The sequence below is a fragment of the Drosophila bipectinata genome, chromosome 3L, assembly GCF_030179905.1.
Source record: "Drosophila bipectinata strain 14024-0381.07 chromosome 3L, DbipHiC1v2, whole genome shotgun sequence".
Lineage (NCBI taxonomy): Eukaryota > Metazoa > Arthropoda > Insecta > Diptera > Drosophilidae > Drosophila > Drosophila bipectinata.
Window position 1 is genome coordinate 19,000,768 of NC_091738.1, and position 22,345 is coordinate 19,023,112.

Sequence of the window (22,345 nt, forward strand, 5' to 3'; positions counted from 1 at the left end):
AAAATTAAAACTCATAAATTTTTGATAAAAACAATATTATTTTTTAACATTTTTATTTATGCTAAACATAAAATGATCTATAGTGACAGACTAAATACATGCGATGCAAAGCGGCGAGGCACTTAATCAATTATTACACTTCGATATGAATAACACTAATTTAGAGTTCACGAACGTAAAATACAATTTTTTTTTTTAAATATTTACAGGAAATCTTTACAATTACACACATAATCTTTTTAAAACTTTAGTGAAACCTAAATACAATAGAATAGCTAGTGTCAGTTCCCTCGATCCTCGATGCTTGCACAATCTTCAAGAGTTGATTGAAAAGCTGACCACCAAGCCAGCTTCGTTTCTTAAAGCTTTCTAACACACTTCTTGTCGCTAATCGAATATCGCATTATTTACATTGGCGGACATCGGCGATAACTCTTAATTTACTTCATTTACACTAAAACAAAATAAAATGGGAAACTTAAAACATGGCTGGACATTAATGGGCTGCCTACCGAACCTTTTATATCCGAAGTGATTACTTAGCCACTAACCGAAATCTACGCACATTACTGCCTAATTCTAAAGTGATATCGCCTGTTTGCAGTCGAAAGTATAAAAGGAAGCACTCGGCTAACTAGGAAATATACCACAGAGCATTGTGGTCTACTCTCTTCCTATCTTAGAGGCTCTTAGTTATGTTCTGGAACAAGCGACGGCCCCACCACGATTCCAAATCGAAGGGCTTGAAGTCCTGAAGCGCCGGGCTGGGGGGCTCTACCCAAACCGTGGCGGCCGATGGAGCCGGCATCGGCGAGTTGGCAATAATGCTTTCCACGGGGCTGGATGCGTTGTTGTTGTTGGCATCTGCCAGAGGCTTCTCGGCGGGCTTGGCGGATGAGCTCGAGTCGTAGGGGTTCTGCGCCACTAACATGTTCCAAGCTATGAAAGAAAATCGTTTTAAATTAAACTAGGATTTATATTTTATATTAATATTAAATATTAAGGGTTCTTAAAGGAACAACAACAATATTATACCAAAATTGGAACTTTAATCGTTCCTTATTTAATTTTCTAGGCTGATCAAGACTTTGGAATGAAAAATACATTTCACGAACTCAGATAACAATGGATGAACATTGAACTCGTTTAGCTTAATATATGCCCAGTTTTTAATTTTAAATTCCCCTTAAAATTGTATATTCCTTTACCTATCTTGAAATTATACTTGATTCGTTAATTATAATCCTTTTTAGACTTACAGTCATTTATGTAGCGAATGATCTCCTCGTGCTGCGGCGTTATCACCTCATCCTCAATCAGCTTGGTCGGTGTTATCCGCTTGGAGGCAAAACTTTGCTGAAACACAGGTCGCGGTATGCTGTTTTTCCAAAAAATAAAAACACAAAAGAGTATTACAAATTATAATGACAATGCTACTGAATTTTCAACGACAAGGCACTTATGCAAACCCAAACAGAACTCCCCAGAACGCGTGGACTACGAAAATAAATCACTTGAAAGTCTGGTGGAGAAGGTGGGGACTGGATCGGGGTTCGACAGCTTGCAACTCAGTACTGGGAACGCTTAAGGCATTACAATTAAAAAGGGTGTGAGATCTTAATTAAATACAATCAGCTTCCTATATAAAATTAAAATTATCAAGGAAACTAATGTGGAGCTCCAGTTATATAAATTTAATGGAGTTACAAAAAAATCTGGTATTTGTTTATAAAGGTCCCCGATATTAATAAGCTTCATGTACTTTGGATCCGAATACTGATAACGACTGATTACATCGAGGGAAATGGATTTAGGAATATCTATATATATTTATTGACCAGGATCTACTCAGCGATAAGAAATCCAGTCCAAGAGCATACTTTTATAACATACGCCCTAGAAATTTCGCTGCCTGCATCGCTGTTAGGCGGTGTGACGTAACGGTTGGAAAAGTCATTGCCTCCGGGGCAAGTGGAGCCGATAACCCACGTGTTGTCTCCCGGCGAGAATGCCCCTTGGCAATTAGCAGGATGGTGCCAGGTCGCGGCGGATTCCTGCGATAAAATGTCAAAGATAAGACGAGGGTCTCTGCAGATGCCCTCCGCCTCCGACGACCCTTTCCACGTTTTCCACATGTGTGTTTGCATAAGCACCGAAATAATTATTTCAGATTCTCTTACTTTTTGTGTTCCTCGGGACTGTTGAGGTCGAAGCTGCCGTTCTTCCGGCTGCTCTCCTTGATGCTTTCGAATTTTTCAAAATTTTGTGCCAGACCTGCAAAAAACAAGGATGATGAAAATTATCAGCGCCGAGTGGAAAATGCCGGCAAAACAAAAAATTAACAGAGCCCCCACTCTCCCGGAGAGAGCATTAGATAAGAAGCGATAGGAAAACTGAGAGCATAGGCAGAGAGCGCTTGGGGCAAATGTTGTGACATAACAGCTGGGCAACATTTCTCTGCAAGGGTTTATTGTACCTTTTACCAAATAAATTCAATGCCAATAAACTTACCGCGACGCGTTTTAGCAACTATTTTGCTGGGTCCCTTGTTGATTGTGTACATTGTTGTTCGAGGAGTTGTCCTTTCGATATGGGCGTTGGGGTTGCTGTTTGTTTTTTATCTAGCGAACGGACTGCTTCCGTGCAAATTTGTACGACTACTATGTTTTTAGATTTATTTTTTTCTGTTGTCCACCTGAGTGACGTCTATATATGTATTTATTCTTGTTCTCGCTGTTGTTGTGGTCAATCTTGTGATCAGTGCATCCCGTCTCCTCTGCGCCGCCTTCTAGTCACTCCGCCGGTCATCGTTTAGATAGTTACACAATCCTCAGTTAGCTATGAGCTTGCTCTTGATTTGTTTATCGTCCGCGCCTCGACACCTTCCTCTCGAAAATCAATTGATTTCATTCATTGGGTTACATTCAGTTGGGTTGTGCTCCTTCGAGTGCGGTTTATAATAACGTTATCCGGACGGCGGTTGGAGCTTCAATGCGGCTGCATTCAAATAACGAAACGTTCGAGGGGGCTCGCTTAACAGAGCTCTCACCTACGCGACCCGTTTATGCGGTGCTGTTCATGAATTCATGAATTTTATTATTTTAAAACTAAATAATTGTAGGTCTATTCTTTTCAATCTTGCTCTGCTTACATTTTTAAATAAAGTTTTAAAATTAACATTACTCTAATTCCAAATCATAAACAATTTTCCTGCATAAACGCTGGAACTTATACACGTGTAAAGATAAGCCAGTGTGTACACGTTGCCCGAAAGAATATTCGAGGCGACCGACGCGCGTAATTTAAAATACATTAGGAACTGATTAGAAAGGAGGGAGTCACTTAAATTATTATATTTACAAAGAAGTTTAAATAAGTTTGGTATTTCCACTTTAGCAGATGGCTTTAAAACTAGAGATTTCAAAAAGACATTCGGGATTTCCGAAAGACAAAAGGCAGACGACATTTTTTTCTACCTGCATACTCAATTTTAAATGCATTAAAAGTGGATTAGCGGAAAATTTCACTGTTAAATAAAATGTGTAGCAGGTAGCACCATAAAATGACAGATGGAGACCGACTGAATTTTCCGCAATGTCGTTTATGACTTCCTTTAAAATTGCACACACACCAGAAGTATATAAAGTGTCCTGTGGGCCAAGGATAAGTCAGTAGCAGCAAGACTTTGTTAAGTAGAGCAACAGCTTCCTCACCAAATATTCAATTTGCGAAAATGTCGAACAACGAAACCAACCAACTTCTGCAGCGCCTGGTTGGCCTCAATATTGTGGAAACCCCCAAGGAGAAAACCGAGCTTGGAAAGCGAGAGTGCTATTCACTGGACAGCAAGAACTACAAAATGGTGCCCGCCACCCCCAGCAGCGGTGGACTCGGGAAGTTTCAAACCGATCTCAAGAAACGGCGCAAGAACAAACTCAACCGAGTCTACGCCTACGAGGCGGATAAGAACTTTATCAAGGCTCGGAAATCCTTGAATTTCTAATCATGTACTCATATTTTTTCCGATGTAATCAATTTAGACCTAAGCAACTCAGATTTCAAATCGAATACGCCTTGTAATTGTCCTAGCTCCGATACAATAAAATATATACCTATATTTCAAATATTATTTCAAATTCGCGCCTTGTCTTTGAAAATGTGGACCATTCGAATGATGGTGGCAGCCCTGCTGCTTGTGTGTTTTGTAGCACTGGTGAACAGCTGTTCTTGTGGCGAAACACACAAATTGGAGTGCGGATGCACAAAACATTAAAATTATTATAAATTTTGTTGGCAGCTTGTTTGTGGATTGTTGAACCATAATCCCAGCTTAGTAGTAATATCATTCCAGTCACGGTATACATATAATTCCACAAATACACAAATATGGCAGATATAGCCACAACCAACGAGGGCAGTTCCAACAGTAGCGAAGTGGAGCAACACCAACCGACACCGGAGTTTCTACAACGCAAAATTTATTTTCTGGTCGATCAGCTAAGGAAAATGCATGAAGAGCTGCCCGAGTAATGCTAACATAGCACAACATACTTCCTTCTTAAACTAATTAATGTCCTATACCTGCAGGAACCTTCAGACACGCATATCCTACGATTTACTCACCGAACTCGCCAATTGTGTCCTGAACGAGGGCATCTTCGTGATAGTTAAGGCTCTGATGGATTTGCAACACGAAACAGAAAGACATCTCATCAAAATGCGCCAGCAGGTGGAGAACGAATACGAAATTGAGGTGGCGCAGTGGAGACTTAAAATCAAGGACCCCGAGGAGCTGCACCACCTCCTGGGTCTAATGAAAATCAAGCACACAAAGAAACTAGTCGAGTCTGACAAGAAGATTATTGAAATACTAGATCAGAAGGTAGTTTACTTATTAACTCCTAGTTTTCACGCTATTTTCTCCCAAAAAATCGCTTTTTTATTTGGAATTCAATCGATTTACTTTACTATTCTTTTTCCAGGTTAACGACCAACAATCCACTCTCCAAAAAGCCGGCGTACCGGGCTTCTATGTCACTGAAAACCCCAAGGAGATCAAAATACAAATGTTTTTGCTGGACTTTATTTTGCGTCTAAGTCGTCTCAAGTATGAGCCTAACAAATAGCATACGGTTGCCAATCCGGATCCAAAAAAAGACTGCACTTGAATTGTTTAAATTAGAATACTTAAATCAATTAAATTATTAACCCTGATCAAATTTACCAGCTGTACGATCCATTGTGATACCAAGAAACCTGTAGCGCTGCGCAGTTTTAATCAGCGAAGAATTGAGAGTGGGAGAGTAGAGAGTAGTCGGGCCGCGAGTGGTAGAACGGGAGAATTGATAAAGATAGCTCGCCTCTTCGCGAAGAAAGCGGAGAGTCGGAACTATAAATTGGGGCGACCGGTCTGCAGATGCATCAGTTTTGCTTTGAATTTCCCAAGCAACACATTTTAATCTAAAAAAAAAAGTGAAAACATGTCCCTGACAATTACACCAACTGTTTCGCATCCTGAACTTAAGGATCTGGTGAGTTTCCATTGTCCTGATTTTTTTTTCAAGTGAAAAGTACTCCGACAAGAAATAAATATCCTTTGAAAAGTGATTCTATAAAGTAATTGAAGTAAAATAGATTTGATTTCTTTTAAATCTCTTCAAGTTTCTTGAACTTGCCAAGGTCGGGTGGCCAAAAATTGTTGTTTTATGCTTGCTCATAAAAGCCAGTTTCCGTCATCTAATGTAAATGATTCACCGAGCGCAATTAAAGCTCTGGCGAATACATTATTGTTGGCTTGAGGAATTTGTCATGATTTGTTTTGGCCAGCTTTAGTTGCTTCCCAACAGCTGAGCCGTTTGCACGAAATGTTTGCGCGTTTGTTTCGTAATTTCAAGGCAAGTTTTAAGTGTTTCAAAAAGAAGTTAAGTATTTATTTTATAATTTGTTTTTTAGTTTATTCAAATTTTATTTTGTTCGCCAACTTAAAATCATAAATCTGTAACTTTTACTTTTTGTTTAACAATTTTTGCTATTGACCTTGATTTTGTAATGGTGTTGGGGCTGAAAGGGGGGCTATTTCCCAATCAGCTGTTTGTGTGCATTTCAAAGAGAAGAGAAGAGTGCAGCTGAGAGACAAACTTAAAAAAAAGAGAGAGTGCCAGACCAAAGTGCGGCGTTAAGCGAACAAAGCGGCGAAAAACTGCCGAAACATTTTTGTTTTTTTAAATAAACTGCAAAATAGTGAAAAATTATTTATAAAAAATTAAGAATAAAATGCGCTGCTTGCCGGGCTATGGCTATGGCCTGACCTTTTTGTTTCTGGTGTGCCCTAAAAACAAAAAATCTGCTCATTTTTGGTTGAATTTGTTGCTCATCCGCCCCGCTTCTGCTTCTTCTTCCAGAGCACCGTTCGCAATGAACAGAAGGAGCTGAACATCAACCCAGTGCACCATGTGAACATACCCAAGGCCACTGCCACCTTTGGCATGGGCTGCTTCTGGGGAGCCGAGTCCCTGTACGGCGCCACCCGCGGAGTGCTAAGGACGACCGTGGGATATGCCGGCGGCAGCTCGGACTTGCCAACGTACCGTAAAATGTAAGAGGCGAAGACACCGAGCATTGGTCATCCTAACACGAGCATTTTGTTTCTGTTTTCCATACAAATACCCTCATCTATCCAAACCTAATCCTTTCGGATCGCCGTACTAACTCACGCAATCTCAACAGGGGCGATCACACGGAGGTCCTGGAAATCGACTACGATCCCTCGGTGATCAGCTTCAAGGAGCTGCTGGATCTCTTCTGGAACAACCACGAATATGGTCTGACCACGCCCATCAAGCGGCAGTATGCCTCCTTGATTTTGTTCCACGACGAGGAGCAGAGGCAGGTGGCTGAGGCATCTAGGCTGGAAGAGCAGGAGCGACGGGCTCCGGAGATTATCACCACGGAGATTGCGCCGAAGAACAACTTCTTTGCTGCCGAAGCGTAGGTTTCCCTACAAAATTCCTTAAACTTGATGTTAATTATTTTATTTTTTATTTAGTTACCACCAGAAGTACAGATTGCAAGGCCACAAGGACCTGGCATCCTCCCTGAATCTTAGCCCCCAGCTGCTGCAGTCCAGTTACGTGGCCACCAAGCTGAACGGCTACTTGGCCGGTGTCGGCGGCATCGAGCAGTTCAAGTCTGAGGTGGAGACCTTCGGCCTGACCCCAACCCAGCGCCAGTACTGCAACTACCATGTCGAGCAGAACGAGGGCCAGGGACTCTACTGCTGACATGGTCGCCTGTGCATAGATGTTAAGCGTAGATCATACACATAGGGGGGTCATTTTCTGATTTGAATTTGTTCAAAACAAAAGCTTGTATTATGTAGATTTTAGGGAATATTTGAAAAAAATATACATTTTATTATAATAATAAAAAATATCTCAAAATAAACTTGACAATCTTTTAATTTTGTGGAATTTGGATAAATCCTTAGCATTAAATGAAGATTTCAAAAGCATTTGAGCTTAATATGGACTTCAAAAGATTCTTCCCGGCAAATAAAGATATTCAGCTACGTGCTAAACTTTTTTGAAAAAAAATATAATAACCTCTGATAACTGACTAATCTGAGATGATAAACAGCTTGCAAGTCATATTAAGTTCCTGTCCAGGATCCTGCGTTATCTGGGCCAAGCTGACTGATAACGATTCTGCCAGGTCATTTGTTTATTCAACTTTAATGAGTTTGCATTGCTGTCAAGAAGTGATCGAATTTTTGCTGAAAATTAGCTTTTTGATAGGAACATTCTATAGAGACATGCTTATATATTTTTGTGAAACACAACACATGTCAATGGATCTTTTAATCTATACAATAGTCCTTCCTTTCTTATATTATCGCCGAGACCTCTTCAAATTGGAAAACATTTTTTCAAGGACAATAACCATATGTTACTGAACTCTTAGAGACTTTTTGCAAAACTAATTATAGATAGTTTCCTATAGCTAATTAATTTCAGTAATATATTATGCTTCACTTTTTATATGAATGAAACATTTCAGTCTATAAATTTTTAAAACTATCATTGGATCAGATCTATCCGATAAGTGGGGTAGTTTACAATTAACTTGAGAGGCTATAAATTAGTGCGAATGACTAGCTTTAATAGATCGAAAATAGAAATGCACCTAGTCATTGGCAAAAATATGATTAGGGGAAATGCTTCAAGTAGTTCTTATATTTAGAAAATTGTTTAATTCGATTTGTGAAATCAAAGTTATATTCTTTTTTGTATAAAATAAAAGTTATAAAACTAACCAAGAACGTTGAACGAAAGATACGAACTCAAAGAATGTTTTATTTATTAATTTTAGATTAGAATTCTTAATTCTATTTCAAAATAGACCAAACCAAATGTTAGGAAGTCAATTTTTATAATCTATCTATTACTATCTAATACTGAAATATATCTTATATTTGATTTATTTTATATAAGAAGAACCATTATCCAGACCTTCAACCCAAAAACTTTCCCGCGTTGACCGCTCTTGATTATTTTTGATTAGAGGGAGCACATGGTCTCTATTATTCTTTTCCTCCCACAGACTGCCAAGGCGGAAAGCCATATATACTATAATTAAATACATATCTCTGAACTGCCTCTCTGAACTGGGACTCTCTCCAAAAGCCGGTTCGCCGCGTGTTTGGCGATAAGTCCGAGCAAACCGATGAGTAGGCGAAAATAGCAATGAATTTTTTGTTTACAGCGAATGAAAGATTTAAATTGTTTTTTGTTAATTGATTTCTATATGAGAGAGTCCTTCGAATAGGATGGAATTCGGTTAGCCCATACTACTCCCTCTGAAGTATCTGATTCCTTTTGAATCATTAAAATCGGAGAATCCACTGATGAGTGAGAAACTTTTGCGGTTTAAGGAGTTTCCAGGAGTGCTATCGCCTTCCATTTCAGACAGGACATAGTTCAAGGGGAAGGCTACGACCTTCCAAATTTTCAACCTGAAATACCGAAAACTTAAGCAATGGCGAATTTTACAAGATCTTCCGTTATACGTTCGCCAGGGGAAGAAGAAGAGAGGCGTTCGTCAGACGCCCGATAGACATAATAAACTAAAATCGGCAACAACTACAAAAAAGCAAAAGTTGATGCCGGAGACGAGGCTGTCTCTGTATTAGTCCCACGGGTTGATAATAGTGTGTAGTTTCTGTAGCCGATCGGGGGAGAAAGGCGATGGGATCCGGGGTGTACTAATCAATGAGTCTAAAAAGAGTCGTGCTCATGTTGCACAAGATTTCGATGGCCCAGGGAAAGGTCATTGGGGCTCTTCCTTTTGTATGTAATCAAAGTGATTTGCATGAAACAAAAATATTCGCCATAAATTGAAACGAAAGACAAAACATGAATACTTGCAAATCATTTTGTTTTAAAAAATATACAATTAAAAATTGTGATTAAGGAAAACGTGGAAATTTTTAAAGTCATCGCATCCGATAAGGATTTTTGAATTTGTTTATTTTTCAGTAAGCCTATAGAGAATCTTATTAAAAAGTAGTAAATATCATAATTTCTAAGCTATTAAATTACAAAAACCACTCGAAAAATTTGTTGATTTATAGATTTGGAAGTCATAGGTCAAGGATCTTGTTTCTAAACTAATCTAATCCTTTTACATATTACCTTTCCCTTTTCAGATTATAGCCAATATTCAAGTGGCTCATATTTTGTTACCAAGACAAGTTAAGCCTTCCAAGGGCAAAATGGCTTAGATAAGGTGAAAGACCAAACGCACTTAATCTTCAAGTTGAAAGAGATCGTTAGCACTTAGCAAGGTCGCAGAAAATAGAGATCATTAACCTATTCAAAAAAGATACGATTTTTATGGATATGTTTCATAAATTCTATCTTTAAAAGATAGATCTATCTATCTTGAAATGGTAAGGCAACATACATTTTTAATACTTACATATTGTTTATTTATTTAGTAGAAACGTTATAGTCCGTAGAATGTAGATAATTTTGGGGACATGTAAAAATATAGTCTTGACCTGTATCTGATTAAAAACCTTAGCCTATTTGGAGAATAGCATAGCATACTTATTGGATGATTCTGTTTTTCAGATTGATACAGAATTGATAAAAAAAATCGTTATTCTGGTTAAGACTAGGATGATAAATGAAAAAGACATGGGATTCACTGGGGGCGTCAAAATTTGCAAGGGCTCCCAGAAAAAAGGAAGTAACATATTAATAAAATAGGTGTCTAGTATTATATGGCATTTTTAATGAATAGCCGATGTAGAAATTGTCGAAAGGATGCCGATTAAGAATTGGAGCACCATATTGGCCCCCAGGAATTTTCCAAAATTTGGAAGGTGAAAAATTTTTCCAGAAACTTTGAAAAAATTAAAAAAAAAATTGGGTGACTAGTTATCGATGCAAATTATTAAAAAATCTGAAAATCGTTTAAGGTGCACCGCTTGAGAATCAAATGAATTTTGGCAGAGATATGGTCTTCACTAGGGGCCACCACGCATTTTCCACAACTTTAAGGGTTACCATCAGAAAATGTGTTAAAAAATTTTAAAAATTTGGATTAATGGGTAATAATGGGGTGATTATTGACAAAGTTATGGCCTTCCCTGTTCCAACGGGTTCCAACAAAAAATTAAAAACATTTTTTTTTTCAATTTGATGTGAAGTTGTTGATGAAAATGCTTTGAGATTCGATCCAGAAATTTGATCTAAGGTGTCCCGTTTAAGAATCGAATGAATATTATCAAAGGTATCACATTCGCTGAAGCTACATAGTATATTGGAGCACCCGGAAATTTTTCAAACAATTTTATTAAAAAAGAATGGAGTTTCGATTTTTTATTAAAGTTTATTGAAAATCAATCCACAAATGGTTTAAGGTATTCCTCTCAAGAATATGATAATTATTGGCAATGATAAGGCCTTCCATAGGGGCCTCTAATTGTGAATGGTTTAATTTTTTTAAGAAAAAAGACCTGATTTATTCATTTAATAACATGTTTTTTATTTATGGCACAGTTTTAGTTTTTAGTTGACAAAACCCTATAATTGATCTTTATTTTAGGATCACAGCGAGCTCTGCAAGAAATAACTATTGCATACTTGAAAGAACTTAAAAACAAACTTAAAACTTAGTACTGCATACAACAGGGAAGCACATCGATATGTCAAGTAGACCACAAATTATCCTTTTCAAAATTTAAATCCTCAAGGTGAGACGTCTCTGAGGCTTAAGCCGATCCTTCTCCGATCGATCTTTGCGGAGTCGTAGGATTTCATCACCAAGGAGCTCCCGGCGTCGGCTGGGTGTTAGATCCACTTCCATATCAAATTTTGTTTCCAATTTTGGGGATCGCCGGCTTAAAACAAAGTTCCCAGAGTCCTTGGCAAATAGCTTTTGTTTACGCATTTCAACATATCGTTTGGGGGTTTCCAAGCCAGATTCCTCCCTTCTTTCAGCTACATCCATGGGTTCTCCCTCTATGGCCAAGAGTTCCTTGAACATGTCGTCAAAAGCCGTGTAGTAGAGCGTGGAATCGGCGGAGGACATTGTGAACCTGATGCTGGCGAGTAACTGAGCTGAAAAGTGATTGAAGCCAGACAGGGGTCGACGAGTTGAAAATGCATTTGCACAGGCCACCAGACCCGGGCTACTTTTCAACCCTCAGGGTTCTAGGATCCTACCTACCTGATCCTCCACAATGGTATACACACAAACTAGAAAACAGCTGGTAAGGCCAAAGATGTGGGAATGAGGTAATGAGGGGTTTCCCTACGGGCAGTCCTTCCTGGTTTTTTTCACCCCGGCTATATGTCACCCCGGACATATTGTAAATTCTGCAACTAAGATTTGTTTTTTTTTAATTTTCTAAACTCTTAAGGTTCTTTAGCTTCTATTTATTTTTCTTTTTGAGTTTTTAAACCTATTATATTAGTCCGCTTGTTTGTTTATTATAGATGAGAATAATATACGTTCAAGAACTTGTACAGCTGGGTATCGACACACCGGAAAAGTCAACTAAAATCTTAAAAATAGGAGTGAATCAGAGTTGACGCTTCAAAAAGCCCAACCCTATTAAAAAATAGAAAAAACCAACCGAATGGCCCATTGAGTTTCGGGCCAAACAATCAATATAGATAAGAAATAAATCCCATTATGGGCATCCGAATTGATTAGATTAAATAAAATACAACGATATGATTAGTTTCGTTTCGTTTTTTTTGGAGTTATATTATTTAATTTATTTAGCCTACTGTTTAAATTCAAAAGCCTCAGATCAGTACTCCTTGTTAAAGTAGTCGCGGATGCTACGTTTAACAATGGGGGCCACATGGTTCGCCACCTGCTTCGTCACCTCATCGGCATTCTTATCCTTGTGGTAGAAGACTGTGAAGTAGACGATCAATCCGATCACGACGACCATCAGGAGGGCGGAGACGATAATGCTCATTAGCATTTTGCAGGCGCAGTTGCAGCAACTGAAATAAAGAAGTAATGGTTAGACATTAAAGGATTTGACATGGGTTAGGGTTAAAACCCTTTAAGTTGTATATGAACTTCTAGTTTATTATATAGAATTAAGTTCACGTGTTGCATGACCGACTAACACCACTGACATATCGATTTTTGGCCCTTGACATGTGTAAGTATAAAAGTTAGAGTGCAACTCCATTGAATTTTCAGTATTTATACATCCAATTCTTCTCTTATTAGATTGAAAAGTAAAAAATGTATCTTTCTAGAAATTTCACCAATAAATCAAATTCAAGCATTCCGATTAATATGTTGCCTAAGATTATACTATCACTTAAATAAACAATATCCGGTCAAGGTATCCCGTTTACGGGTCAGATAACAATGGTGATCAATGAGTCAGGAACCGGTGGAAACTTACCAGCACACAACTTTGCCGGGGCATTTGAGGCATTCACAGAGAGCGTTGCACATGGTTGGAGCTGTTGGGGATTATCGAGTGTTATGTAGAGAGCAATTATTGGGTGCTATATTCGCAGCGAGTACTCCAATCCTTTTTTTACGCCGGAGCACGTTGTGGTCTGGGCCAAAACAAATGAATAACTGAGGGAATATTGAGTGCGGCTGAGTTATACAGGTATTGAAAGCTCTAATCATATCGGGGGGGAAAGAACAATAACCTGATAACGAGTCAGTTATAATTAACACCACGAAAGCGATAGTACGGAACAGATATTGGGTGAATGAGCTTACACCCCCTAGAGGAAGATTGGGATACATTTTCCAGACTAGAGGTGCGTCACTTGTATCTTGCAATGGATCCATCCTGGAGTTTAAGCCTTATTGCGGGAATTATATATTTTTTAAAATATTTCAGCCCTACTGTTATTTACACCTTATCTACAAATAAAATTCCAGCAAAGAACTAAACAAACGGAAAGCTTGTTTACGATTTATAAAAGTCTGGAACCTTTCTATTAAGATGGTAGAGGCCTATCTAGATGATTCAGTCAGACAGTCCCTGACAGTGATAAATGGTTCCATTCGGAAATAGATAAGCTGCATACATTGTAGAATATAGATTGATTAAAGACAAGAAACAGAATGGTAGAAAGCATGGGTTTTACCCTTTAGTGGTTCTCTATTTATAAAATATTAAGTGGGCTAGCATATTTCTGTTATCAGTGATATTAACAGCGATAAAAAGTAAAAAGTAGGTTTTATTTACTCTATATTCAGAGACTATAGTTGACTAATCAACCCAATTGAACCAACGTCAAACACATTATTGTATCGTAAATTTATGGCCCTCTTTTTTAGGGTATTATACGTCAAAATTGTCTTAGCTTAGTTCATACCTTTAATATTTTGACGGGGATTTACATAAGCATTTTGGCAATTCCAAAAAACATTGGTAATCTACAATGACAAAGCCCATAAACCGATAATAAAACGGAAAATATAGCTTGAAAGCTCTGATAAGAATTTATAGCCAATAAGTCATAAAACTAGTCGACTAATGTTAAACTAATCACTTTAATCAACTATTTAGGGTAGGTTAATTCCACAGAATTTCTTGAGAACTTTATTTACTTTCTTTCAATGTTGAAATTCCTAAAAGATATATTTATAAAAGCGTTTTGAACTAAAGGTCCTGTATATCAGATAGATTTACCTCAAAAAAGTTACTATAGCTACAGATCTTTTTCAAAACTCTTCGTTTGTTTAGATACAATAGATATATCATAATCCTTTCCTTTTTGATTTTATGTAGTATAAATATTATTTCTTTAACGAAGGTATATTTATGTTTACATTTAAGGTGGGAACATTACAATACCCCACTTCTAAGACTCTTCATATAAAAGAAAAATAAATAAATACCTGATATCAGCTATTAATGGTTAATATTGACCCATAAACTTGGTTATTATTTGTGTAATAAAAAATAATTTTCAAAACGAATCGAGTCATTTGTTTAGACACATGACCTGATCTATTTGAAAGGCTATTGCAATGGTGCTATTAGTATAAAACTAGAAAGAAAAGCTAACTTCGGGCGGAGCCGAAGTTGATATACCCTTGCAGTTAAAACCGGATATATATTGCAAACCGAAAAACCATTTCCGATCGTTCAGTTCTATGGCAGCTATAGGATATAGTCGGCCGATTCTAATGAAATTTTGCAGGTTGGAGCTGACCAAAAATAGAATATGTACTAAGTTTCAGCTTTCTATCTTCAAAAACACGAAAGTTGGGTCATTTCCGATCGTTCAGTTATATGGCAGCTATAAGATATAGTCGGCCGATCCTTATGAAATTTGGCATGTCGTTTGGCCAAAGATAGCTCTCGTGTCAAATTTGAACTCTCTAACTCTAAAAACACCATAGTTATACCATTTCCGATCAATCAGTTATACGGCAGCTATAGGATATAGTCGGCCGATCCGGGCCGTTCCGACTTATATACTGCGTGCAAAGAAAAGAAGGATGTGTGCAAAGTTTCAAGACGATAGCTTTTAAACTGAGAGACTAGTTCGCTAGTAGAAACAGACAGACAGACGGACAGACGGACATGCTCATATCCACTCAGGAGGTGATCCTGATCAAGAGTATATATATTCTTTATGGGGTTGGAGATGTCTCCTTCACTGCGTTGCACACTTTTGGACAAAATTATAATACCCTCTGCAAGGGTATAAAAATGCTCTTTAATAATAGTGAGCATTAATGCAGGTCGCCAATATTCGTGTTTGTTTGCGACACTCGATACTACTGCCACCAACTGCTGATGTAGACAGTTTGGTGCAATTCTTCCGGCATACACAACGTAAGCAATCGACCTGCTCCAAGCTTAGTACTGATTCGCGTTCGATGATGGCCACACAAGGTGTCCTACGATTGGGGCTCTTAAACATCCTCCTGGCCTTGGCCTGCGACGCCTGGCTCTTGGCCCAATCCGGCCTAAACGAGTCCAGCTACCATGTGCGTCATCTCTCCATGCATTATTCGCGCGTCTTTCTCAGTGTGAATGTGGAAAATAATGGTTCTCCCACACTGATCGAAGCTCAGTGGCCAGTTTCGTACTTTCCCATGCCCACAGTGGTCTTTCCTCGACGCGATGTCCACGCCAATGGAGACCCCGAGGACTGCTCTCTGGTGCAGCAGGCGCACTGGTCCCAGGTGGATGGCCTGAGTAGGCTTTGGGTCATGGACGTGGGATTCCCGGATGGAAAGTGCCCTCCGCGATTGTTTGTCTTCGACTTGATGCGCAATAATGCGGAGCTGCTACGCATTGATTGTGGAAAGCACATACCTCGAGAGGAAACCCAATCCCTGGTGGTGCAAATGGGTCCTAAGGGCTCTGATTGCGAGCAGGAGCGACATATATACTTCATCTTTGGCCAGCTATCGGAGCTAGTTGCCTATGATATTCTGGAGCAGACCTGGAGTCTCAGATCTCTGGCAAGCCACAAATACGAGATGATGAACCAAACCTTTCCGATAACACCCGTGGACTTTACATTCGGCCTGCAAGGAGAACTGATCCTAGCCGACCAGGATGGTGCTCTCTACAGCACCGTGGAGAGAATGGAAATAAATGGAAGAAACGAACTGAAATCAAATTCTCTTAACAACGACTTGCAACTCACTCCTTTGGGCAACTTACTGGGCACTAGCCGCAGCATGATTATGGATTCATTTGGAACTCTGTACTACGTAATCCCCAAATTCGGAGCAGTAGTGCGATGTACTAAACTATCCAACATCACAGCTGAGAGCAATGAAATCATATACCTCACATCCAAAAACATTCAACAGATATTTTTTGCCTCCAACGAAGCTTTATGGGTGCTAAGTGATCGTGTTTTAAAGGCACAGGACATGTGCTTTCCAAACTTATAAATAAATATTAAGGATTACCTCTCTATAGTTGTCGTTTGCATTAAATAATTTATTATTTGCATCTGGCTTGGTGATGGTTTTCGTTTGGTTTGATAATAATGCTATGAATAGTGACCAAAATGGACCAAAAACAATTAAATTAATGGCTAACAGTTTGCTTATTTAAATATCCCATCAATGCCTGCAGTCGCTTCTTGATGTTCTTCTGATCATCTAGAGTGCAGCCCAGCAGGGCACTTTCGAATTTCTTGTCGATGGGGCCCACATCCGCTTCGGGCACGGTGTCCATGTAACCAGATGGATCCATTGAGCTGCTGCAGCAGGCATTTAAGTACAACTGACAACGTTGGCGAGCGATGACCGGATCGCCCATCTTGATCATGGTGTCTATCAAGGCATTGATCTGGCTTAGCGAATCCTCCTGAGAATTGTCGCGAACAGTGCGGACGTTGAGTTCCACGGTGCCGAGTCGGGAGCTGACTCGCTGAATATACAACATAATCTCTTCCCGTTCAGCTGGTATAAGAAGAGATTTAATATATAACCCTTTTGATAGAAAGTGCAATGCTTACCCTCGCTCATGTTCTGCATCATTTCGTTGCTCTTGATTAGATCAATGGACATCAAGAGATAGTCTTTCTTCTCCTGCAAGTTGAGTGCATCTTTGCGCAGTTTCTCCACCCGTGCATCCATCTGGTCTATTATGTTGACGAACCTGCAAGTCACTCGTTTATTAGTCACGGTTAATGGCCTGTTAATAGCTGGTTTACCTTTCGTTGGCGTTATATGGTCTGTCGCATTTTGGTTAAATGGTTTCGCGGTTTCAGTGTGATGGTTAAGTCATGAAAAGAAACAAGCAACGTTAGGCTGTTAGATCGATTTGCCTTTGATCGGAAACCCACTTGGGGAGCTACGAAACGAATCATAACCAGAATAGGTCTACAAAAGAAACATACAAGAGGCGCTCGCACAACGTTTTTGGAGGTTGTGTGGGCGTCCCAGCAGATACTTTTAGCTATCACCATTATTGTTATGGAACTAAAGAATCAAATGAAGCTGGTAGCAGTGTGAAGAAATAATAGATAAGAAATTATAAGTTTTGGTTCGTGTTGTGTTCGCTACAAATTTGTTTGTTGTTTGTTTTGGTTATAGTTTTTTTCTGATTGTATCTGATTTGATTTATGTAGGATTGAATAACAACCTGTCCAGAGTCCTACTGTCGTCGACAAGGCCGTACGAGTTGCTGCCGCCATTGCCACCGGCGCCTGCTCTGGATCCGGCCGCCGATGAGGAGGCGCCAGCACGCAGGTCTTGCAAGTAATCGAAGTTCATTGAAGCCTCGGACTGGTAGTCGCTGGGTGAAATTCGCTGCAGATTAGGATGGTGGGGGTGATGCTCCTGCTGTTGGATCAGATTAGAATCGCTGGTGTGCTGCGCTAGGGGCGCATCAACTTCCATATCCTGCGGCTGATCCACGGTGATTACAACCTGCCGCCGTCCTGGGGATCTTCGATCTCTACACACCTATACACTTCCGGTGTTATAATGCTGTTGATCTCCCCGCTGACGATCGCCTACTGGCTTACTTATTTTTTTTTTTTGGCTTTGTTTGGCGTTAGGCCGCCGCTGGTCGCTACTCTTTTGGAATGTTTTAAGCTTTTCGAGTGGGTGTCGAAGAGTGTTTGATGCTGTTGCTTATTTTGTATTATTTTATTTCTTTCTGTTTCTTACACACGCAAGCTGTAAGAAGAGAGAGAGGAAGCGTGAATATGAAGTATGCAATTACCTATCGATTTGCTGTGTGTTGTGAAAATACGCATCCACCCAGGAGTCACTAAAGCCATCGTTGGACAAATCATCCGGATAACGACCCATTAGTCCGGGGCCCTCGGCGGGTGGAGGTGGTTGGTAGTGCGCTGGTTGTGGCGGAGGCGTGGGTGGTGTTGGGGGCGGGTCGGACTCGCAACGCCGACGTTTACGGAAAATACCACGCAAATTCTCCAGCATTTCGGGACTGGGGCTCTTACGTGCGCTCTAGAAGATTCGAGGAGCTTCGCCGGCCCACTTCTCAACGTGCTCCGGCGTCCAAATTCTGTAAGAGATCTTCGTGTCTGCGTATTTTTGCATAGATTACCTGGGGCCCGACCCTGCACTTTGATATATCGTAAAATCCCGATTTTATAAAGGGAACTCTGTTTCGTTGTTTTTACTTTTGTTGTTTGTTTGATTTTGAGTGACGGACAAAGTCGGTTTACGTAGATTCGTATTACTCGGTGCTTAGTTACATGTTTCAGAGTTTCGATTTCTTACTTATAGATTATATTGCATTCGATTTTGCTTATATATAGTTAAGAATAAACATAGATTGTGATTAACTTTACATTATATAGTGGGATTAGTGTGACCGTGTATGGATGGCCGAAAAATGACCTCATTAGTTTGGGGTAAGACCAATCGAGTATATTGTTAATCGAATATATTGGTAAATTTATAAATTTGGAGAAATTTATGAAATTATTGAGCTAAATAATAAATACTTCCCAAGAGATAAATTAATGAAAAGATTTTGTTTATAAAGAATTTGGAATTTGGAAGAAATCAGGCTTATGAATCGTCGTTCCTTTAATCTCAACTTATATATGGGTTTTATTTGTAAGTCTTTTTAATATATATAAAATATGGTTATTTACCTTTCAATTTTTAACATAGAAAAGGACAAACTGAAAAAAAAAAAAACCGAAAAGTTTCCCGCGAACATTTAAAAAACAAATGTTATCGTTTTATATGAGAGTCCATCTCTAATACAAACAGCTGTTGTACTCCCCCTACGAATTTTTAACCGCGTTGCACGTGTTGCAATTTGTTTTCAATTATGTCCAAGTTTCTTTCATATTACAACCTATTTCCTATACCGGACCCCAAGGAGTTTTTGGGGCTGGCGTCGGACAAGGAAAAGGGGAACGTGGTGACTACACTGGCGCGCAACGTGGTAGTGGTTCTTAACGTAAGTTTTAAGGCTTAAATTCAAACTGCCACAGAAATATAAGTGAAATTATTTACAGATAAGCACACAGAAGCAAATCCTCAGCTGGTCTCTTCCTGAGAAGCTTTCGAGCAAGGTGATCTTCGATCCCAGCAGCCAGAAATATGTGGGAGTCTTCGGGAACCATGCCCTGCGCCTGTGGGATGTGGACACCAGCGATGTGTCTAAATCTAAAAAGCTAAAAGTGGGTAAAAAAAGACAAATAGACGATGGACCTCACCTTTTTACTTATTTAATTTTCACAAATTTAGTTCCAAAAAAGCATAGCCCACTTGGTGGAAACCAATCAGGAGGCTCTGCTCCTTTATAGCGATGGGGAATGCCAGCCGCTTTCACAGGCCCTCGCGGCTCGAAAGGATCAGGTCGAGGAGACCGCCGAACAACTGGCTCTGGCCGCTAGTAAGATTATAAGCAAGCCCTCGGTTTACACAATGCCCGAGGGACATCAGGTGCTCACCTATTTCCAAGAAACCAAAGCCACTGGGGAACTACAGCTCATCCGGTTGTCCTTGTCAACTGGAAACCGAAGGGAATTCCTTATTAAACGGGAGGAGGTTCGGCTAACTGGCTATGCTGTCATTGAGGGCGACACTGCGCCTCAGTTGCTTACCATTTGTGAGTCAATCCATTGCCACCAGAGAAGTCTCATTAACATTCCATTTCAGGGTCTGACAAGCGCATCTTTATGCTAAACCTGGCGGAGCGTGGTTTTGAGCGTTCGCCGGGACAATTTGTTTCCATGCTGGCTGAACTAAATGTGGAGAGCAAGATGTCCGTACACGGAGTATCGCGCAACTTCGCAGCTATCTACGGAGCCAACTACGGACAGGAGGGTGCCTCCCTGCTGGTTTACAACACACAGTTCAAGGTTGTCAACGCAAAGCAGTACTTTAAGGTCTACTTGGACTTCTCTCGGCTTTGGGCCGGGGATGAGCACATTCTTTTGGCCATGGGTCAGAACATAGCTGCCGTGAAATACCGAATGAACCAGGAAGTCCTCGTGGACATGCTGGGTTCCCAGCTCAGCGACACCCATCTCACAACCCTCGAACTAGATCACATCAACGAGGAGGAACACCTCGAGTCAGTCATCAAGTTTGATGGCAGCACAAACCCCATAAATTATGGTTTGGCCAAAAAGAAGTTGAATAAGTTGGTGGCGACGTCAAATTTGGAAAAGGCTGATGGCAGGGAGTTGGCCTATGAGCCACCAGAGTTGGTGGACCAGGAACTGAGTGACCTTATCAAGCACCATGTCCACGGAGAGGTGACGAGTTGCGAGAACGGCTTGGAGAACGTGAGCGTGACCCTGATGAGCAATTTCTTCGATGCCGGACCGATGAACACGGCTGTCCAGGCGTTGGTGCGGCAGTTGGAACGAAGTGGAGCCGGCGAGGAGGAGATCATCGAAAAGATACTTACCCTATTCATCAAAACCGACAACGCAGAGCATGTGCTTATGTCTCTACGGCGATACAGCAACATCTCCGAGAGAATGCTGGCCTGGTCACTGCGGTATGCCCTCGACAAAAATGTCCAAGCACCCCGCATTAATGGCCATGCCAAGGGGGAACCTATGGAAACCAATCAATCCAACAATGAGCTTCTAAATGCCGTGCTCGCCTGCAGCTTTGACGCCACTGCCATTGAGGATCATCTGCGGCATCGTTTGGAACTTCCACATGTCATTCATCTGATGAATCATCTGTATAACCTGGCCAGCGATCCCAAAGCTCAACTAGAGGAGCGTCCTAACCGGGATTCCTCTTTGGTGCAAACCGAAGTTCAAGCCCTACAATGGTTTGGCAGCCTCCTGACCTCCCACTTGACCCTGCTGATCATCTCCAAAGACGAAGGTCTACTGCACACCCTTACCAAATGGGCCGAACTTCTGTCGTTCTACCAAGAAAGCTTATTCGATATCGCAAATGTATTGCCCCTGCTTACGAATATTGTTGAGCAGCGAGAGATAAAGCCAATTTACTCCACCACGTGGTATGGAGTCGAGGAGGTGGTTCTTTATTAAGTAGAGGAAGATGTTTTAAAACTATTCTTAAGAGGAAATTGTAGAAAATAAAAATGTTATTATTTTAGGTAGAGATGTGGTTTTATTTGAAAACTTAGTATTTTCGAGTATAATTTTATCAAATAGTGTTGAGGGTTGAGGGTTTCAAATGCTTTCAGTGCTTTGATCCTTTGTGCCATTATCCAGGCACTAACATATTTAAGGTTCATCGAAACTCCAAGAATTTTGGGTAGATGCATTACTGGTGCCCTAATTTGTTAAAGTTTTATCGGATATAATTTTATCAAATAATTAAACGTCAAGAGGTGTATTTGAGAGGTTATAAAACCTTGAAGGTTTTAAGTGCTTTCGGTGCTTTGATCCATTCCATTGTTCAGACCCCTAATAATATATTTACGGCTCATCGAAACTACAAGAATTTTGGTAGTATTACTGGAGCCCTAGTTTATTATAGTTAATGAGTCATTTTTAATTTAAAAAAAAAAAACTATATAATTTATCAAATATTAAGTGTTATTTTGTAATTAATACAATGGTGTACTTGGTAACGGTGATTGGTGATTTGATCCATCCAGGCCCTTATCATATTCAAGGTTTATTGAAACCCAAATAATTTTGGCAGTTATATTATTGGAGCCCTAATTTGATTTGATACCTCTTAGTAACTCAAATAAGGCTGATCAATGATTGTTTATTTACATAACTCAAGTAAGGCTGATCAATGATTATTTATTTATATAAAAACTTTAAAAGAGTGGCCAAGTGTCACAGTTTCTTAAATAAACCGATTTGTGTCATCTTAAAGTACCCCAGCTTGCAGCCATGAAGCCTTCTCTTTAGCCTCGAGTTAG

The 22,345-nt window shown here is 39.9% G+C and overlaps 10 protein-coding genes across 17 annotated transcripts; 6 read left to right on the forward strand and 4 right to left on the reverse strand.

Annotated features, from left to right (window-relative positions):
- Positions 1 to 20: 20 nt before the first annotated feature.
- LOC108132692 (MAPK regulated corepressor interacting protein 2) lies at positions 21 to 2,996 on the reverse strand. Of its 2 annotated transcripts, XR_011442845.1 has the most exons (5): positions 2,512 to 2,996; positions 2,181 to 2,274; positions 1,260 to 1,378; positions 518 to 939; positions 21 to 454 (listed from the first exon to the last, which is right to left on the reverse strand). XR_011442845.1 is itself a non-coding variant. In XM_017252201.3 (4 exons), the coding sequence occupies exons 1-4, from the start codon at positions 2,561 to 2,563 to the stop codon at positions 680 to 682; spliced, it is 525 nt and encodes a 174-aa protein (XP_017107690.1). In that variant the 5' UTR covers positions 2,564 to 2,996; the 3' UTR covers positions 21 to 679. The 2 variants fall into 2 exon arrangements, 1 of the variants encoding a protein (XP_017107690.1); XM_017252201.3 differs by having other exon boundaries at positions 21 to 939.
- A 661-nt stretch (positions 2,997 to 3,657) lies between these two features.
- Positions 3,658 to 4,008, forward strand: Z600. Its single transcript, XM_017252316.3, has one exon. The coding sequence runs from the start codon at positions 3,734 to 3,736 to the stop codon at positions 4,001 to 4,003; it is 270 nt and encodes an 89-aa protein (XP_017107805.2). The 5' UTR covers positions 3,658 to 3,733; the 3' UTR covers positions 4,004 to 4,008.
- A 15-nt stretch (positions 4,009 to 4,023) lies between these two features.
- gdl-ORF39 lies at positions 4,024 to 4,273 on the forward strand. Its single transcript, XM_017252317.3, has one exon. It carries the CDS (start codon positions 4,157 to 4,159, stop codon positions 4,271 to 4,273), a length of 117 nt encoding a protein of 38 aa, XP_017107806.2. The 5' UTR covers positions 4,024 to 4,156.
- Positions 4,248 to 5,219, forward strand: gdl (gonadal protein gdl). Its single transcript, XM_017252315.3, has 3 exons — positions 4,248 to 4,526; positions 4,588 to 4,882; positions 4,983 to 5,219. The coding sequence occupies exons 1-3, from the start codon at positions 4,387 to 4,389 to the stop codon at positions 5,124 to 5,126; spliced, it is 579 nt and encodes a 192-aa protein (XP_017107804.2). The 5' UTR covers positions 4,248 to 4,386; the 3' UTR covers positions 5,127 to 5,219.
- A 168-nt stretch (positions 5,220 to 5,387) lies between these two features.
- MsrA (methionine sulphoxide reductase A) lies at positions 5,388 to 7,443 on the forward strand. 5 transcript variants are annotated; one of them, XM_017252308.3, is made up of 4 exons: positions 5,388 to 5,531; positions 6,402 to 6,595; positions 6,727 to 6,987; positions 7,046 to 7,443. In XM_017252308.3, exons 1-4 carry the CDS (start codon positions 5,481 to 5,483, stop codon positions 7,278 to 7,280), a joined length of 741 nt encoding a protein of 246 aa, XP_017107797.1. In that variant the 5' UTR covers positions 5,388 to 5,480; the 3' UTR covers positions 7,281 to 7,443. The 5 variants fall into 5 exon arrangements, with proteins under 5 accessions (XP_017107797.1, XP_017107800.1, XP_017107801.1 ...); XM_017252311.3 differs by having other exon boundaries at positions 6,402 to 6,583; XM_017252312.3 differs by lacking the exon at positions 5,388 to 5,531 and adding an exon at positions 5,832 to 5,894.
- A 3,606-nt stretch (positions 7,444 to 11,049) lies between these two features.
- On the reverse strand, positions 11,050 to 11,649 carry LOC108132607 (uncharacterized). Its single transcript, XM_017252050.3, has one exon. It carries the CDS (start codon positions 11,593 to 11,595, stop codon positions 11,245 to 11,247), a length of 351 nt encoding a protein of 116 aa, XP_017107539.2. The 5' UTR covers positions 11,596 to 11,649; the 3' UTR covers positions 11,050 to 11,244.
- A 609-nt stretch (positions 11,650 to 12,258) lies between these two features.
- On the reverse strand, positions 12,259 to 13,130 carry mex1 (midgut expression 1). The gene is made up of 2 exons (XM_017252023.3): positions 12,941 to 13,130; positions 12,259 to 12,524 (listed from the first exon to the last, which is right to left on the reverse strand). The coding sequence occupies exons 1-2, from the start codon at positions 12,991 to 12,993 to the stop codon at positions 12,323 to 12,325; spliced, it is 255 nt and encodes an 84-aa protein (XP_017107512.1). The 5' UTR covers positions 12,994 to 13,130; the 3' UTR covers positions 12,259 to 12,322.
- A 2,134-nt stretch (positions 13,131 to 15,264) lies between these two features.
- yellow-k (L-dopachrome tautomerase yellow-k) lies at positions 15,265 to 16,430 on the forward strand. The gene has a single exon (XM_017252048.3). It carries the CDS (start codon positions 15,394 to 15,396, stop codon positions 16,423 to 16,425), a length of 1,032 nt encoding a protein of 343 aa, XP_017107537.2. The 5' UTR covers positions 15,265 to 15,393; the 3' UTR covers positions 16,426 to 16,430.
- Positions 16,431 to 16,453: 23 nt separating this feature from the next.
- Positions 16,454 to 19,627, reverse strand: LOC108132791 (BAG family molecular chaperone regulator 2). Of its 3 annotated transcripts, none has more exons than XM_043211985.2 (5): positions 19,486 to 19,627; positions 17,627 to 18,165; positions 17,196 to 17,216; positions 16,998 to 17,140; positions 16,454 to 16,941 (listed from the first exon to the last, which is right to left on the reverse strand). In XM_043211985.2, exons 2-5 carry the CDS (start codon positions 17,881 to 17,883, stop codon positions 16,565 to 16,567), a joined length of 798 nt encoding a protein of 265 aa, XP_043067920.1. In that variant the 5' UTR covers positions 17,884 to 18,165; positions 19,486 to 19,627; the 3' UTR covers positions 16,454 to 16,564. The 3 variants fall into 3 exon arrangements, with proteins under 3 accessions (XP_043067920.1, XP_017107839.2, XP_017107840.2); XM_017252350.3 differs by lacking the exon at positions 19,486 to 19,627 and adding an exon at positions 18,560 to 18,833; XM_017252351.3 differs by lacking the exons at positions 17,627 to 18,165; positions 19,486 to 19,627 and adding an exon at positions 18,212 to 18,835.
- LOC108132788 (nucleolar protein 11-like) lies at positions 19,192 to 21,565 on the forward strand. Its single transcript, XM_017252347.3, has 4 exons — positions 19,192 to 19,429; positions 19,488 to 19,652; positions 19,720 to 20,083; positions 20,134 to 21,565. Exons 1-4 carry the CDS (start codon positions 19,298 to 19,300, stop codon positions 21,492 to 21,494), a joined length of 2,022 nt encoding a protein of 673 aa, XP_017107836.2. The 5' UTR covers positions 19,192 to 19,297; the 3' UTR covers positions 21,495 to 21,565.
- Positions 21,566 to 22,345: the final 780 nt, after the last annotated feature.